Below are 14,626 nucleotides of genomic sequence, written 5' to 3'. Positions count from 1 at the left end.
GTGAACAAGCCCGTAGCAGGCCGGGTTCTGGCTTCATCTGGATCCAGTCCTCAGCTGAGAGGTACGGATATGCCACCACTTCCACCTGTCTATGGAGTACTTCGTACTTGGGGCAGAGGGAGGAGCCTGGAGGAGTAGGTAACTTGTCGAGATCCATCGCTCGCCAGACCGGATATCCCTCGTTCTCGAACTGGAGGTCCAGGTTGCATGCATCGGCCACCGGGGATCGGGCCCCAGTCTTTCTTCTCGTGAGTTAGGGGTCCCCCCCGGTCCCCTGCTCCGACTACGCAAACCTTGCATGCTGCAGGCGGGGATCGGGGGAGCTGCGCCGTACGGTACGCTAAGCTGTTGGTGTGGTCGACTTTGGGAGGGAAAAGTGACAATACCTGCGTCGACATGGGGTGATATGTACTTAGGTGAGACCTGCAGCACGCAGGTAGCACGTTGCTCGTCTTGTCTAGCCCTCCTCCTTTCCTGCAGCTGCTCCTCATCATCCAAGTTCCAACAAGATATTCTTGTTCAAGTGTTGTAACTTGTGGACTGTGTGGTAGTGGTTCTGATACCATTCTTGTACACATCTCCTGGCGGGGTCCCTTTTACTGGACGAACTACTAATCAGTCAAATCAACTATTGTCACTCGTTGCTTTTCCTCCTTTTCATTACGACTTCCCCTCCTCTTCATCCCGTTTTACTTCTTTAACCTTTTTCTTTTCCATCTGACACCTGCGCGGATATCAGATCAGAAATCTCGACTTACCCCCCCAATCCAACCTTCTTTAGCCTTCAGTCCCGCAGCGGAAGCCTGTGCGCGCCTCGTCGTCGATCAGCCAGACGACGGACCAACTTTGCTTTTGGCATCTCCTTCCCGCTACTGAGTGCTAAGGTAGTAATCTAGGAGGGATCACATTTCTTCCCATTGTTTTGCTTATTCTTCTATCCTACCGTCTTACACCTACCGGCGTCTAAAGCAAGACAAGACATATATACAAAGCAAACATGTCCGTGGACGAGAAGAATCCTCAGGACTTTGTGAGTTCGGCCGCCTCGTCCGACTCCCACGCTGAGACGGGCAACATCGACGCCGCGTGGAAGTTCCTCAACGACCATCGCGATGCCGGCACCGACACGAGCTCCGTGGACATGAACGCGCTCAGACGCAAGATCGACTGGCGCCTCGTCCCCCTCATGTTCCTCTGCTATACCATGCAATTCCTGGACAAGGTCATCCTCAACGTGAGTACTCCCACGTGGTCTTCAAAGATCTCTTCCTCAACTACACCCTCTCTCTCATCTAGCTCATGTCTGAGCGGCCTGCTTGCTTTTGCGAACCGGACTGGTCTCTCACACAAAGTCACCACGCGACCCAATGCTAATATGATATCTGATAATTTAGTACGCCGCAGTCATGGGCTTGAGCAAGGACCTGAAGCTCGTCGGCAACGAGTTCTCCAACATTGCCACCTTCCTCTTTGTCGGTCTTCTCTGCTTTGAGGTTCCCAACAGTAAGCCTTACCCCATTTTATTCCCCATATTACCGGAAGAAAAGCAAGAGAAGAGAGACTCGAACGATGTAGAAACTCTGGAGAAGCTCGGGGGGTGATGGAGAAACTCGAACGTTGGAGAGACACGAACCATCAAGACTCGAACCATGAGCACAGTCTGCAAAAAGGAAAAAGAGAGACATTGAGACTAACAAAATCTCCGCAGTCTACTTCCTCCAGATGGTTCCAGCGGCCAAGTGGTTGGGCGCCAACGTCATCCTCTGGGGCACCGCAACCGCCTGCGGTGCCGCCGCCCACAACTACCAGTCCCTTCTCGTCTCCCGCGTCTTCCTGGGTATCTTCGAGGCCACCATCGGTCCCTCCCTGATGCTCATCAGCGCCCAGTGGTACACCAAGTCTGAGCAGGCCCCGCGCTTCTCCTTCTGGTACCTCGGTCTCGGCCTCGGCCAGATCCTCGGCGGCGCCATCTCCTACGGCTTCCAGCATATCGCTCCCGGCGCGGGCCTTGCCGGCTGGCGCATCATGTTCGTCGTCCTCGGCTGCCTGACCGTCACCATTGGCATCTGCACCGTCCTCTTCGTCCCGGACACGCCCATGCAGGCCCGCTGGCTGAGCGACACCGAGAAGGTTGCCCTGCTGAAGCACGTCAGCGTCAACCAGACCGGTATCGAGAGCCGCAAGTTCCGCCCCAAGCAGATCCTCGAGGCTCTCATGGACCCCCAGATGTACCTCATGGTCGTCGCCGTCGTTCTCGTGCGTAGTGCCCCGTGTAGCCCCCGAAGTTGTGCGTTCGAATTCCGCTGACCCCTTTTCCGCAGCTGTCCGTTTCTAGCGGTGTTGTCACCACCTACTCTGCGACCCTCATCCGCAACCTCGGCTACGACTCCAAGCACGCTGCTCTGATGAACATGCCCTCCGGTGTTGTCAGCATCTTCTTCACTCTCCTCGTTGGTTACGGAATTCGTCACACGTCCAACCGGTGGGCCTGGATCGTCGCCTGCATCATCCCAGCGTGAGTCAACAGTGAATCTAGCGTCCGAAGAAAAAGCAAAATACTAACCCTGCTCAGCATCATCGGTGGCGCTCTGATGTCTTTCCTTCCCGTTAGCAACCGCTCCGGTTGCTTGGCAGGCATCTACCTCGTCAACGCCGTCGTTGCCCCCTTGACCGTCTTCTACGCCGTAAGTACACTTCTGAGCCGCGAGACGTCCAAATCTCGAAAGGCCAAAGACTACACGTAGCCTCTGGACATGATGACTGACATAACATGCAGTGGACTGCCGCCAACTTTGGAGGTGCCACCAAGCGTGCCTTCGCCGCCGCCATCGTCTCCGGCTCCTTCTCGCTCGGTAACATCATCGGACCCCAGACCTTCCAGGCAAGGGACGCGCCCGAGTACCGCCCGGCCAAGATCGCCGTCATGGGCACCCAGGCCGGCTGCGCCGTCGTCACCCTGGCACTGTACGCATACTACCGCTTCGAGAACAAGCGCCGCGGCGCCATCAAGCAGTCCGAGGACGCCTACATGGCCCCAGAGAACTGGCAGTCAATGACTGACAAGGAGAACAAGTCGTTCCGCTACACCTACTAAGGCAGCTGTGGGCTGTGCTGAACGCGGGTAGTATGCACAGAGCGCGAAAAGTTCCGAGTTCTTGTTGAAGAAAAAAGTATACTTATAGATGTATATAGCATTTGGGCAAAAGGGGGGAGGCTTATTGTACATTACTAGATCTTGGTACTGACCAATGAGACCACGTATTTACCGACGACTACACGTTGCGCCGTCCGTGGACTCTTTTTTTGGTTTCAGACGAGTTGGGTCTTACGCGCCGATACAAACGACATAGCTTTTCAGCTTACATGCCCGTTACAGTTTCAGGCTACATTTATCTCGCCAACGGACGCTTTAGACTGGCTCTACGTCCGATGCTTTGCCTGCCCGTCCACCCGAGGTGGACGGGCAAAGGCAAGGTATGAGAATAGAAAGAAAAAAAAAAGATGATGTTTGGTCGTCCACCCCTTATTCCCGTTGCGCGTCATGGCGTTAATTAGTCTGTTTGTGGTTGATGTGTAAGGCTGACTGTACGGCATACGGCGCCACGGTTCACCAAGTCCGGTCATGGTGCCATCCGGCCGGCACTTGGAGGGTGTTGTCGTTGCGGCTGTCCTCGATTTAAGCTTCATCTGACCGCCCTGTGTCAAGTCTGTCGTGCGGGTCGCTCGGAAACCTTCCACCCACTTACCGACAAAGCAAAAAAGGGAAAAGAGGGAAAATGGAGTGACAAAGGAGAAAAACCCAAAAGACCTATCGGAGGCCGGTGCTCACGGGCAACTCTAACGAACCAAGCCAAACCCAAGGCCTCTACTGCGTACGGCAGAAGCCCTAAAGACTTGGGCCTAAAGACGCATGGGTTACCAGAAGAGGTTAGCACTTCCGCTATGCTTTTTGACAATGGGATAAAAAGATGGGTAGACAGTGGACTGATAGTTCTTCCAGGTTCACTTGCACAGTTCAGGTGTAGTGGTATTCGCCTAGTCTGCTTGGTCAGATTGCGACCCTAGCCTTTAGAGTCTACTATGACATTTAGCCTATGACAGCTAGCTTAATGAAGAGCTTACTCGCGTGGCAAGGCACCGGCACTGAATCCCGTCGGATTTTATGTAGAGGAGCCCCCGCGCGCGAAAACCTCAACCTTTGAGCTATCTTATCCCAAGGTCTTGACAAGCTCCTTGAAATCCGCCTCGGTCAACCTCTGGACCCCGAGCAATTCGTTGGTGGCATCAGTGTCGAAAGTGAGCTGGAGCTCAGGGTCATAGACAAATCGCAGCACGATGTCTTCGACGACCGACGCGTCAAAAACCCCAGAGAGTAGCTTCTGGACGCCCCTCTCGTAGCGCTCCTTTGTGCTGACGTTGATGACTTCAATGTCTATATCGGGCAGAGCTTCCTTCACTAGCTCCATGATCCGGTTCTGCGTCAGGTTGATCACCTCGATCGTCAAGATCTGGTTCTTGGTCGCGTCGGGTCGTTTGAGCACACCCACAACCGCGTTGCCAAACGCCTTGCGCGTGCTCAGCCCAAATCGAACGTTGCCATCATCGTGGATGTAGAATTTGCGTTTGGGAAGGCACATGCCGGTGTCGCAAGTCATGATCCATTCGATCCAGGGTCCGCCGAGGATGCTGGTATACTCGATGCGCCCTGCCTCAGCCGCCTTCTGGAGCGCCTCATCGACTCGAAGCTTGGAGGCTGAGAGGGGCACAGATTGCGCACTCGGATTCCGATGGTCGGAGCCGAACTCCGAGGGGATGAAGCGCTTGACCTCGGCGGCGATAGCAGCCTCGAGGATGCGCAGGAGGAGGGCCTCGAGGTGGCCTGGAACGACGCAGACAACGGCGTCAAACCCGCGGAAAGCAACGGTCAAGTCGTCCAATGATTCATAGTCAGCTGCGACAGTCTTCACTCCCGGGGGAAAAGTCTTGGCGTTGGAACCCCGGGTGATGACGACAAGGTTAAAGATGCCGGCGGCAGCGAGTTGGTCGACTATGACATGCCCGAGGTCGCCGGTGCCCTAACGTCGGGTAGTAAGTATGGGATGGGTGGTACGGTGGTCAGTGCAGTTTGATCGGGCTGCCTATGTTAGGCTTTAGGGGTATGGGGACGGAGTAACCGTAAACGTTTAGTAGTGTAAGGATAGTGTATCCGTAGTGTAGGGGCAGAGGGGAAACGAGGGATCCACGATGCGTGGCTCATGCAATCTGTAAAGAGTAGGTTGGGTGTGGCTTACTCCAATAACGGCAATATCCTTCAGGGTAGCCGTAGTCATGGTTTATTTTTGTCGACTTGATAGGTTGTCTCAGGTTGTAAACTTTTCTACAGAACAAGGGGGCCTGATTGATGAGGCGAGTCTGATGTCTGTAGGCTAAAGACTTGGTCGGCGTCAGAATGCTGATGACTATATCTCTCTAGTGATGTGAGGGCGGCGGCAACTCTTCTGTATAGGGCGATCCCCCATTCATATTATACAGAAAGACTATGAGACTCTGCCTATAATCATCATTATTCATCAAGTCCGGGTCCTCCGTTGTTGCTTACCGTTATCCTACCGGTGTACCGGCGGACGCATACATAGGCCTCGGCGTCCGGAGGCCCCGCTCCGGTAGCAGAGACCCCACTTATCTCGGTATCCCACCGGCTGAGTAATTGGGCCTATAGATGGGCCAGACGGACGCCCAGCCAATCGTTGGCGAGGATAGGCGCATCCAACTGCCGAGGAAGGTTTAGCCTTGACTCCCCCCTCCACCGTCCACCTCAGTCATCTCCCTCCTAGGTAGTCCTAGTCCTAGTCCCTGGCCTCCTGGCAAGCATAGTCGTCTCGTCCAAGAGCTAAGCGTACGGCGGATTCAAGCGAAGTCCACGTCCGAACACCCAACATAACGCCCACACGCTCTCCACGCACGCGGCACACTCACACACATACACACACAAGACCTGGACCTGGACCTGGACCAGGACCCAGACCAGACCACCTAAGCCTTTAGCCCTCTTTAACCTATCCTATCCTATCTCTGCTCTGCTTGCTGCGGGTGGCTATCCGACCCCCTTCTCAAGCAACCTCTTTTAGATCTAGTCAACCCGTCGGCAACTACTTCCAGGGCAATGGATCTATCCCTTCCTTGCGTTGGAGGTCCCCAGAATGCCCTTCACCTGCGACCATGAAGGCTGCGGCCGCTCCTATCTTCGTAAGGAACACCTCACACGCCACAAAAAAGAGCACTCTGCAACGCCTTCTTTTTCCTGTCCATCATGCGGTACCAAGTTTACAAGAGGGTATGTATGATTATGGGTGGTTGACAAACTACCTATCCCTTCCCTAGTACGTGGTGTCTGTGACATTATTTGTCTTGTCACCTGTCGCGTCCATCGGGTTGCATTCCCGAGACGCTTCTCGTGGGTTGACTATTGTCTGTCGATGTCGATCGAATTCTGGACTCTGGATCCCGCGCGAAAAAAAAAAAAAAATCAACTAACCGCGGGAAATTTTCTATCAAAATTGTAGAGATACCCTCCGTAGACATATGGTACTACACGGCCCTTCAGCCCCGCCAACCCGCGTAGCACAAGCCTGCGTTCCATGCCACCGGACAAAGACCAGATGCGATGGTCAGCAACCCACCTGCTCAACATGCAATGACAAGGGGAAATCGTGCGAATGGCCCCAGCCGCGCGGCGGCAGCAAGTCGCTGACGGACCGGTCTTCCTCCTCGCCGTCCAGCTCCTCCGGCCTACAAACATCGGGCTGCACGCCGCCCTCGAGCTCCATGGCCTTGCCCGACCACGGCGGCCACCCGACGACAGCGCCGAGCATGCAGCATCAGCACCAGCATCCGCAGCACCCGCCCACCGGCATGACTACTACCTCGCATGCGATGATGTCGGCTGGGCCCATGCCGATGACGACGATGTCCGACACGCTCGACTTCACCACCCCGGGATCCATCCTGGACGAGGCCATGAGGCTCCAGCTGCAGAGCATCTACTTTACCAAATTCCATCCCCAATGGCCGCTGCTGCACCGCGAGACATTCGAGACGACGGCGCAACCAAAGCTGTTGATGCAGGCCGTCATGACAGTCGGACTATGGTTTGCTTCGTGGCCTGACGCCAGAAATCTGGCCATCAAGTTCCACGATAGCCTTCTGGTAGAAACAGGAAACAAGCTCGTAAGTTGGTTTTGTTGTCTGTCGTTTACTAGACTATGTGATTTCCTCGGGTCTTTTACTGGTATACTTGCGCTTGGACGGGGGACCTTACCGGATACACGGACGTTTGTTGTTGTGTTTGGCAAATCATTCGGAAAGAAGAGTCTTTTGCTAATCGCCGATACAGCTTGATCTACTAGAGCAGTCCAGACAAGGCATGCTCTCGCCACGGATGGATTTGCTCCCAGTTTTCCAGTCCATGCTGATCTCGACAATACTCGTGCCATATCGAGCGGACCAGTCCATGGACAACGTGATGATGACGCATGCCATGTTGCTCGAGACATTCAAAGCTACGGGAGTATACGAGCAGTCAAAGATCAACCTGGGGTCGCAGCTCTGTGGGCATAGTGGATACCCCTGGATCTTTAAAGAGTTATATCAACGGTAAGCCAAAACTTTTCCTGTCGATATATCACCACGCCAAGGAAGACGATGGAGATAGCATCGAGACTATCGTGTCTTCCTCAACTAGTCTTCGCTGGAAACTAGTAGAACAAATGTCTTTACGATGGCATCCTTTTTCCACACTGAAGTAATGCACGAGTCATGGCTAACTCTATTCGCGTACAGTCTCGCTGTCTTCCAGTTCAAGCTACATCTAATCCTCCAAACAATATTCATCACAATACACCCGGCGTTGCGCCTATCTCGCAACGCAGAGCCGGGCATGCTCAGGATAAAGATACCGCTGCCGCTGATGATGTGGGATGGGCCCGCGGCGCACTGGTATGGAATGGTGCCGACGGATCCCGCGCTGCTCGACGCGAATGCCGGCGACGAAGAGGTGCTGATGATTAGCAAAATGTGCGAAAAGGCGAGTCTCACGATGGACAACAAGGCGCTCGTCCCGCTGCTCTCCTGGGACCGGTGTTTGGGTATGGCGATTTGGTGTTGGTGTTTACGGGGGTCCGAGAGCGACAAGGAGTTTATAGAGAACGTGAAGCCGTTTGTTCTCGATCCGTTGAAGGATACGAATGTTTTTCCAGGTTCTGGCTAGGTAGGTTGGGATGGCATTCAAAGTGAAATAAACAAGACGAAAAGAATTGCTGGAAAAATTGGTACACTAGTAGCGTTCGATTTGCTATGACGTAAAGCCTCTTTACAGCTCGACTATAATAATTCGCACGCAATTCGTACAGACTATACTATGCAGCGCCTCGACAAACATCACGACCCGGCCAGACCACATCGCAAGACCTCGCTCGCCACGGCCTCCGACCACAAGGCTGCTCTATTTTTCTCACTTTCTCTCTCCCTTTCCGTCGGCGCAATTTTGCTGCGGCGGCGCCCACTCGGCATCCCACCCGGCCAACAGTGATCATCAAGGGGGTTTCGGCCTAGTGTTGCCGGTGGGATGAAGCGGGATAATTTTCCCTCTCTGGACCTAGTCGAGTGGGGTGGCGCGGTGACCGACGCTTCCAAGGCTTTATGCACAACAGAAGCCCAAAGGTGGGCGGTCTGCGCTGACTTGCCCCCGGCTCAGGTGGGATAGAGAATCCATAGTCAAATTAGACGTCTGCCGCCATCACTTACCGCACTGAAATGGGCACTGGCAGATCTCGGTCACCGCGCCTCAAGGGAGTATACAGTTGCAATCAAAAAGCTCCGACACAGTCACCGACTAGTTTGCGATAACGAAAGTAATACTCTCGAAACTTTCCACTGCTCGAGGCCATAATCAAATATCCGAGCGTCGGATTTACAGAACCGATAACGATCTGTACCTCGGTCAATACCCACATACCGTAGACGATGACGGACCCTATCCAGTGGTCTCGAGTGCTCCAGCTCGTCAATTTGCTGGGTGTCACTCATCTTGCTGGTACTGTGAAAACCATCTGAACAATACTCTATGAAATTCCGGAAGTGTGTGAGACTAAGGTCGTCTATAGGCTACCAATTCGGAACGGACAAAATTGCCATGCACAGCATCCTAAAACTCAATGACAAGGACACCATAGTAAAGCTCTGGTTCCGGGGCTGGGACTTTGGCCGTGTGTACGGCCCCGCAATGGTTGTCGGCACGGCCGCCGTTTTTGGCTTCCTGGCATGGAACGGTGCGCGCCCACTTTCCTTTACTTCGCCCCCCGTCCACCTCCTAATCTGGACTCTACCCTGCCCTTTCTACTACAGCTCCCGCAACTTTAAACAGACGAACAGACCTCTCCCGTCATTGGAAAGAAAAAAACATAACGGCTAACGAAAATTACCAGACGGCATCGCAAGTCCCGCCTTTCCCTTCAACCTCGCCGCCGGGCTCCTGATGGGGGCCGTGGGCCCATACACGCAATTCAGGATCTTCCCCGTCAACGACAAGCTTTTGGAGGAGCATCAAATTGTTATCAAGGCGGAGAAGACGGACGAGCGAGCAGAGGGGGCGAGTCTCGAGGTTGTTCGAGGATGGGCTGCTGACTGGAAGAGACTCGACATTCACCGACAACTTCTCGCCTACCTTGCTGCCGGAGCTGGTTTGATCGCTGTTCTCAGATCTTGAGAGTGCTGTTGCACCGATGGGCAGACTGAGGATATAACTCGACGGTGGGCAAGAGTTGAGACGACGTTTGCACGACTATGGATTACAACGAACGAAGTCTTCCGAATACGAACGGATACGATTAGTACGAACGGATACGAAAATGTACGATTCATTTAGGACGAAGGCCCCCCCGATCCTATTCTTTTCGCAAAGAACACTTGAACAAACAAGCGACCTGGTATAAGACGATTTAGTCAAGCGTCGGGAACAGAATGATTGAAATCTGTAGTAACAAAATTCCTGATACTGGCAACTTTTCTCGATTCCCTTACGCGCCGATGAAGGTCTGGATTCGAGGAAACCCAAAGTAACCTTCACGGTTCAGCAAAAGCGATGCAAAACACCGAAGAAATCTATATTCCCTTTCGGTAGACATTACCCAAAGTACGCATTGACGGGTGTCGACTGCTGCGCGTTTCCGTTCTATGAAGCTGTCCACGCAAATGGTCTCGACCTCAACATGGAGTTGCTCTTTTTGCTTGTGATGCAATAAGTGATTGGTGGGAAATAACTTCCTATCTGGTTCTGGTATCCACACATTCAGACCAATCGAGCCGACAAGGCGGAACTCGGCTCTACAATCTGTGGTAATAAGGCCATTCTCTCTGAACATTTTGCTTTCTGGGGCAATCAATCCCATTGGCCTTACGTGGTAAGCTCTCGATTAACCACATCGCCTGATTCCAGGAGTCGAGACCATCTGGGACGATCTCGTCAGCGAACGAACTGCCGTTTTGACGCCAGCCTCGGTCAGGGCGTCAAGTGTCACGGGAACCCAGCCGAGCCAAACTGTTCTGCTTCGCATCATGGAGCTTTTGAACACTAGCCTCAAACCACATCTTTTCTCCGGTGTCTGATTTCTGAAGAGTAAATGGAGGTATGCAATACTGTTACAAGTTGATACTATTCTAGTTTACCGATCAATAGCAATGTACTCGATTCTACGAGCGCTACCTAGGTTGTACTACCACTTGTCGTCTACAGCGCTCCGACATCTCCCACGTTCTATCCCATAACCTGACCGCTCGACGTCGGCTATGGATCCGACCGTATCGTGTGCCAATGCAGTGCGTTCTCAATTCAGGATACTCCCTCGATATACCCTCGAAAATAGATATGGAACGTCTAATCTGGGGATTGGCGCGAGAACTTGGAAGGATTACGACTACGTAAAGCTCGAAAGTCTGCAACCCAGCCATGGAGCCTAGCCTTCCGTGGGTATTCTCACGGTACCTATTTTGCCCACAATACTCTCGACAACAGCGATACTCAATGTTCCCTCGCCTCTGCAAGGCAGTGTGCGCGGAAAAACCGCGTGGGCACAATGAATGGGAATGGCTCTCTTGGTGGCGGTGAACTTCCAGTCTACATCCATACCGGACGAAACAGGCATGTCGTCCTGTTCCTGCAGTAATAGGCCATGTCACCATATCCAACTGCAACGAAGAAACTGCTCGACTGCCATTGCCGACCGGAAGGACGCTACAATACATTCAACATAGCAAGAGACCCGGACCAGTGTCATTCTATCCCAACGAATGTTCCCCAGTATTGTACGCTCGCCGAGCCCTCCGATTCCTGAGGGAAAATATTCGCATAGGTCCCACAACAGCTCTAGCTGCTGGGCTCGTAGTTGATCACGTCCCATAGGCCCCAAAAAGATCAAAAAACAGAATCTTCAACCGTACGGTGGAATTTAACCACTGAATCTCCCCGAGGTGGGCTCGAACCACCAACCTCCAGATTAACAGTCTGACGCGCTAGCCAATTGTGCCATCGGGGATGTTGAGATGTTGTGTCTCTGTGAATTGACGGGCTGCGCGATTTTTGGGAATATGGAGCTCGCATCGTAGTGTGGACCGATTTGGTGTGGAGAAGCGTCAAAGCGAGATGCGATGGGAGTGGAACGAGTCAGTATTGGGGTAGACTAGAGAGAGGTGAAGATGCAGACGACCTACCAAGTATCGCCGAAGCTGGACGAGTATTATCGTGGAGCATCTGATGCCAGAAGATGGGGGAGAGGGAGGTGGTAAGTCGAGAGTTTGTGGAGGAACCGGCGTCTTGGATCTTGGGCGATAGGGCCTGGAGCGAGGACCTTGGGTATTCGCAGCTGATTTTAATCCATGGAAAGGAACCGGAACTGTCGCCGCCGCACATTGAATGCCGGGTTTCCAGCTGTTTGTGCCTTTTTGGAGTTGTGGTTATTACCATTCTGTAGGAGGAAGTTGGGCCAGGAGTAGCTTTCGGTGAAGGATTGTGGCCTTCGGTGTACAGTCTCGGCAGGCAAGCCGATCCTCTTCACCTGACGGGACTCTCGGTGAATAAGGTGGGGCAGAAAAATAAGCTTCAATACGTACCGACTCACGTGCCATAGCTCCCTAGCGCGCATCAATTTTCGACCCCTGCACTTGGGCAGTCGCGTCTCACCCTCATTTCACCACTGCCGTCACTTTCTCAGCCGTTTGTCTTTCAACAAAGACAGCAGCTTTTCTCACCCGACAACCGAGATATTCCATCGATCAACATGCCAGACTCGTCCGACGAATCGGGTCCTGATGGCGTCGGTCTCATGCAAAATGATGCGTCTGACCGGGAGTCCTCAGACAGCGAATCCGGAACAGAAGCCGGCGATGACCCAGGCCAGGGCTTTCTCGATGTCGAAGCTTCAGAAGAGGAGAATAGCGACTCTGACGACTCATCAGAGTCGGACTCGGAAGCTGCATCTATTCTCGGCGAATACCGCCGCAAGGCTCCACGGGTGTTCTTTCCCGAATTCCGCAGACTTCCTATAGAGCTTCGCCATCGCATTTGGCAGTACTTTTGTCCAGATCTCGATCCATCACCACGCGTCTTATCCTTCCAAGTGCTGCCCAACCCACGACAAGACACTGTCTGGGAAAGCACGACCTTGGAGAACCAGATTGCAGCGGTAGACGCCATGTTGCGTGTTCACCACGAGTCTCGAGACATTGCCCTCAAAGCATTTCCAGACACCCTGGCGATCCGGGAGGGTCGGCGCGTCGTTCGGTTCAACAAAGAACGAGACGTCGTTCACCTCAATGGCATCAAGCGCGTTTGGGACCATAACCTCAAGATCCCCGGCTTCTCTGAGAACATCATCAACATGGCCATGGATGGATCTAACCTAGACGCCAATGAACTGCGGCTCCTTTTGGCCTTTCCTAATCTCAAGAAGCTATTCGATTTCCAGTGGCATAACGACAGACGCATACCGCATAGGTTGAGGTGGTGTGCGTCGGATCTGATTCACAACTACGAGATCCAGCAATTGCGAAAGGATGTCGACATTGGCGAGGACATTCATTTTGTGTACTGCTGGCCAGATCTCACGCAGCCGCAGAGTCGCGAATTCGCATTGAAGAAGAAGCTGTCCATGGATGAGATATGGATCGATCTCTTCACAGAACTGTTCGACATGGTGGAGGAGGGCTCCCTTTACCTGAAACCGGGTGAAGCTGAGCGGCTCGAAGAAGTCAGTTATTGGCCCATGCAGTGCTTTGGCTGGGATGCAGCAGACCGATTTGACGCCTTTCGGGCGAAACACGGGGCTGCTGATGGAGACAAATCCGCCGCCGACGGTTCGGAAGACGACAAGGAAGAGGAATCGGGAGACGGGTCAGAAGAAGACTCGGACGACTCCTCAGACCAGAACGAGTACGAGAGTGATGGAATCGACGACGGAAGCATTCACGAGGAGTCAGTAGATGAAGACGAGGACGATCTGCTTATCGACACGCAACAAGCAAGCGACGATGAGGAGGGAGGCGGGGGCGTGTCAGACTATGGCGGATTCTCTCCTCTTGCAGACGAAGACAGCACGCTCTTCGATGGCAACGGCCCTAGAAACCCAGCGGCCCACTGGTCCAGCCCCGAGCCGGAATCAGGAGAAGACAATCAGCCCCGCGGAGGAAGGAGGAGACGACAAGTCGCATCGTCTGACGAGGATGAAGAATCAGGCGAGGAGGAAGAGGCAGAGGACTCAGGTCGCAGCGCAAGTCGACGTGGTCCAGTGCTTATTTCCGATGATGAAGATGAAGGGGGTGAGGAGCAGCCTTCTCAGCCCACGAGTCGCTGGGGTCGCGTTATTCTATCAGACGACGAGGACGACGATGAAGAGGAAGCGGCGGAGAAACCCGCAAAGCCTGCCGGTCGTCGTGCACGCGTCCTTCCCTCTGACGACGAGGACGAGGACGAAGACGACGATGAAGGCGGGGCTGACATTGCCAATAAGGAGACACGGGAAAGCCCCGACTCAGAGGACGAAGAAGAAGGCGCGAAGAAACCTTTATCTTTAGCTGAGAAGCTCGCCCGCAACCGCGAAGACAACCCGGTATCCGAAGACGAGGAAGAGTCTGAAGAGGAGAGCTCCGAGGAGGAAGAAGAAGCACCGCCCAAGGCGATGTCTCTCGCGCAGAAGCTCATGACGCACCGCAGACGGAATCCTATTGCCTCCGAGTCAGAAGACGAACCTGAGGGCAGTATCGTCGGCAGTGAAGACGATGACCTTGAAGACGAGGAGGATGAGGATGATGAAGACGACGAGAATGGCATGTTTATGAACTTGGCGGATGAGGGCGAATCTGGGGATGAGGAAGGGGACGATGATGAATACTAGGGTCGAACCTCTCACTGAGGTTCACGGTTACATTGTACAAAATTACGACTTTTTCTCTGTCTTCTTGAAGGATGAAAGGGGGCTTAGAAGATTTCATACGTACTCACCGTCCATTCGGGTACATGGTCAGATGGCCAGGACAGCATTGAAATCTAGGACTACGGGTTGAACGTTTCAACTTGAGG

The 14,626-nt window shown here is 53.5% G+C and overlaps 4 protein-coding genes and 1 non-coding gene across 5 annotated transcripts; 3 read left to right on the top strand and 2 right to left on the bottom strand.

Annotated features, from left to right (window-relative positions):
- Nucleotides 1-997: 997 nt before the first annotated feature.
- N0V96_010019 (uncharacterized protein) lies at nucleotides 998-3,094 on the top strand (the record flags this gene model as incomplete). Its single annotated transcript, XM_053197395.2, has 6 exons — nucleotides 998-1,234; nucleotides 1,395-1,503; nucleotides 1,709-2,256; nucleotides 2,322-2,515; nucleotides 2,573-2,684; nucleotides 2,777-3,094. The coding sequence occupies 6 exons, from the start codon at nucleotides 998-1,000 to the stop codon at nucleotides 3,092-3,094; spliced, it is 1,518 nt and encodes a 505-aa protein (XP_053045099.2).
- A 1,114-nt stretch (nucleotides 3,095-4,208) lies between these two features.
- On the bottom strand, nucleotides 4,209-5,330 carry N0V96_010018 (uncharacterized protein; the record flags this gene model as incomplete). Its single annotated transcript, XM_053197394.2, has 2 exons — nucleotides 4,209-5,075; nucleotides 5,292-5,330. 2 exons carry the CDS (start codon nucleotides 5,328-5,330, stop codon nucleotides 4,209-4,211), a joined length of 906 nt encoding a protein of 301 aa, XP_053045098.2.
- Nucleotides 5,331-6,936: 1,606 nt separating this feature from the next.
- On the top strand, nucleotides 6,937-9,763 carry N0V96_010017 (uncharacterized protein; the record flags this gene model as incomplete). Its single annotated transcript, XM_053197393.2, has 5 exons — nucleotides 6,937-7,227; nucleotides 7,394-7,653; nucleotides 7,840-8,144; nucleotides 9,162-9,326; nucleotides 9,483-9,763. The coding sequence occupies 5 exons, from the start codon at nucleotides 6,937-6,939 to the stop codon at nucleotides 9,761-9,763; spliced, it is 1,302 nt and encodes a 433-aa protein (XP_053045097.2).
- A 1,751-nt stretch (nucleotides 9,764-11,514) lies between these two features.
- N0V96_010016 lies at nucleotides 11,515-11,588 on the bottom strand. The gene has a single exon. It is a non-coding gene; the product is annotated as a tRNA-Asn (tRNA).
- A 741-nt stretch (nucleotides 11,589-12,329) lies between these two features.
- N0V96_010015 (uncharacterized protein) lies at nucleotides 12,330-14,441 on the top strand (the record flags this gene model as incomplete). The annotated part of the gene is made up of 1 exon (XM_053197392.2): nucleotides 12,330-14,441. The coding sequence occupies one exon, from the start codon at nucleotides 12,330-12,332 to the stop codon at nucleotides 14,439-14,441; it is 2,112 nt and encodes a 703-aa protein (XP_053045096.2).
- Nucleotides 14,442-14,626: the final 185 nt, after the last annotated feature.

The sequence above is a fragment of the Colletotrichum fioriniae genome, assembly GCF_027942845.1.
Source record: "Colletotrichum fioriniae strain IMI 355084 chromosome Unknown scaffold_13, whole genome shotgun sequence".
Lineage (NCBI taxonomy): Eukaryota > Fungi > Ascomycota > Sordariomycetes > Glomerellales > Glomerellaceae > Colletotrichum > Colletotrichum fioriniae.
The sequence above is the reverse complement of the archived record's forward strand: the minus strand, read 5'-3'. Positions and strand labels throughout refer to the sequence as shown.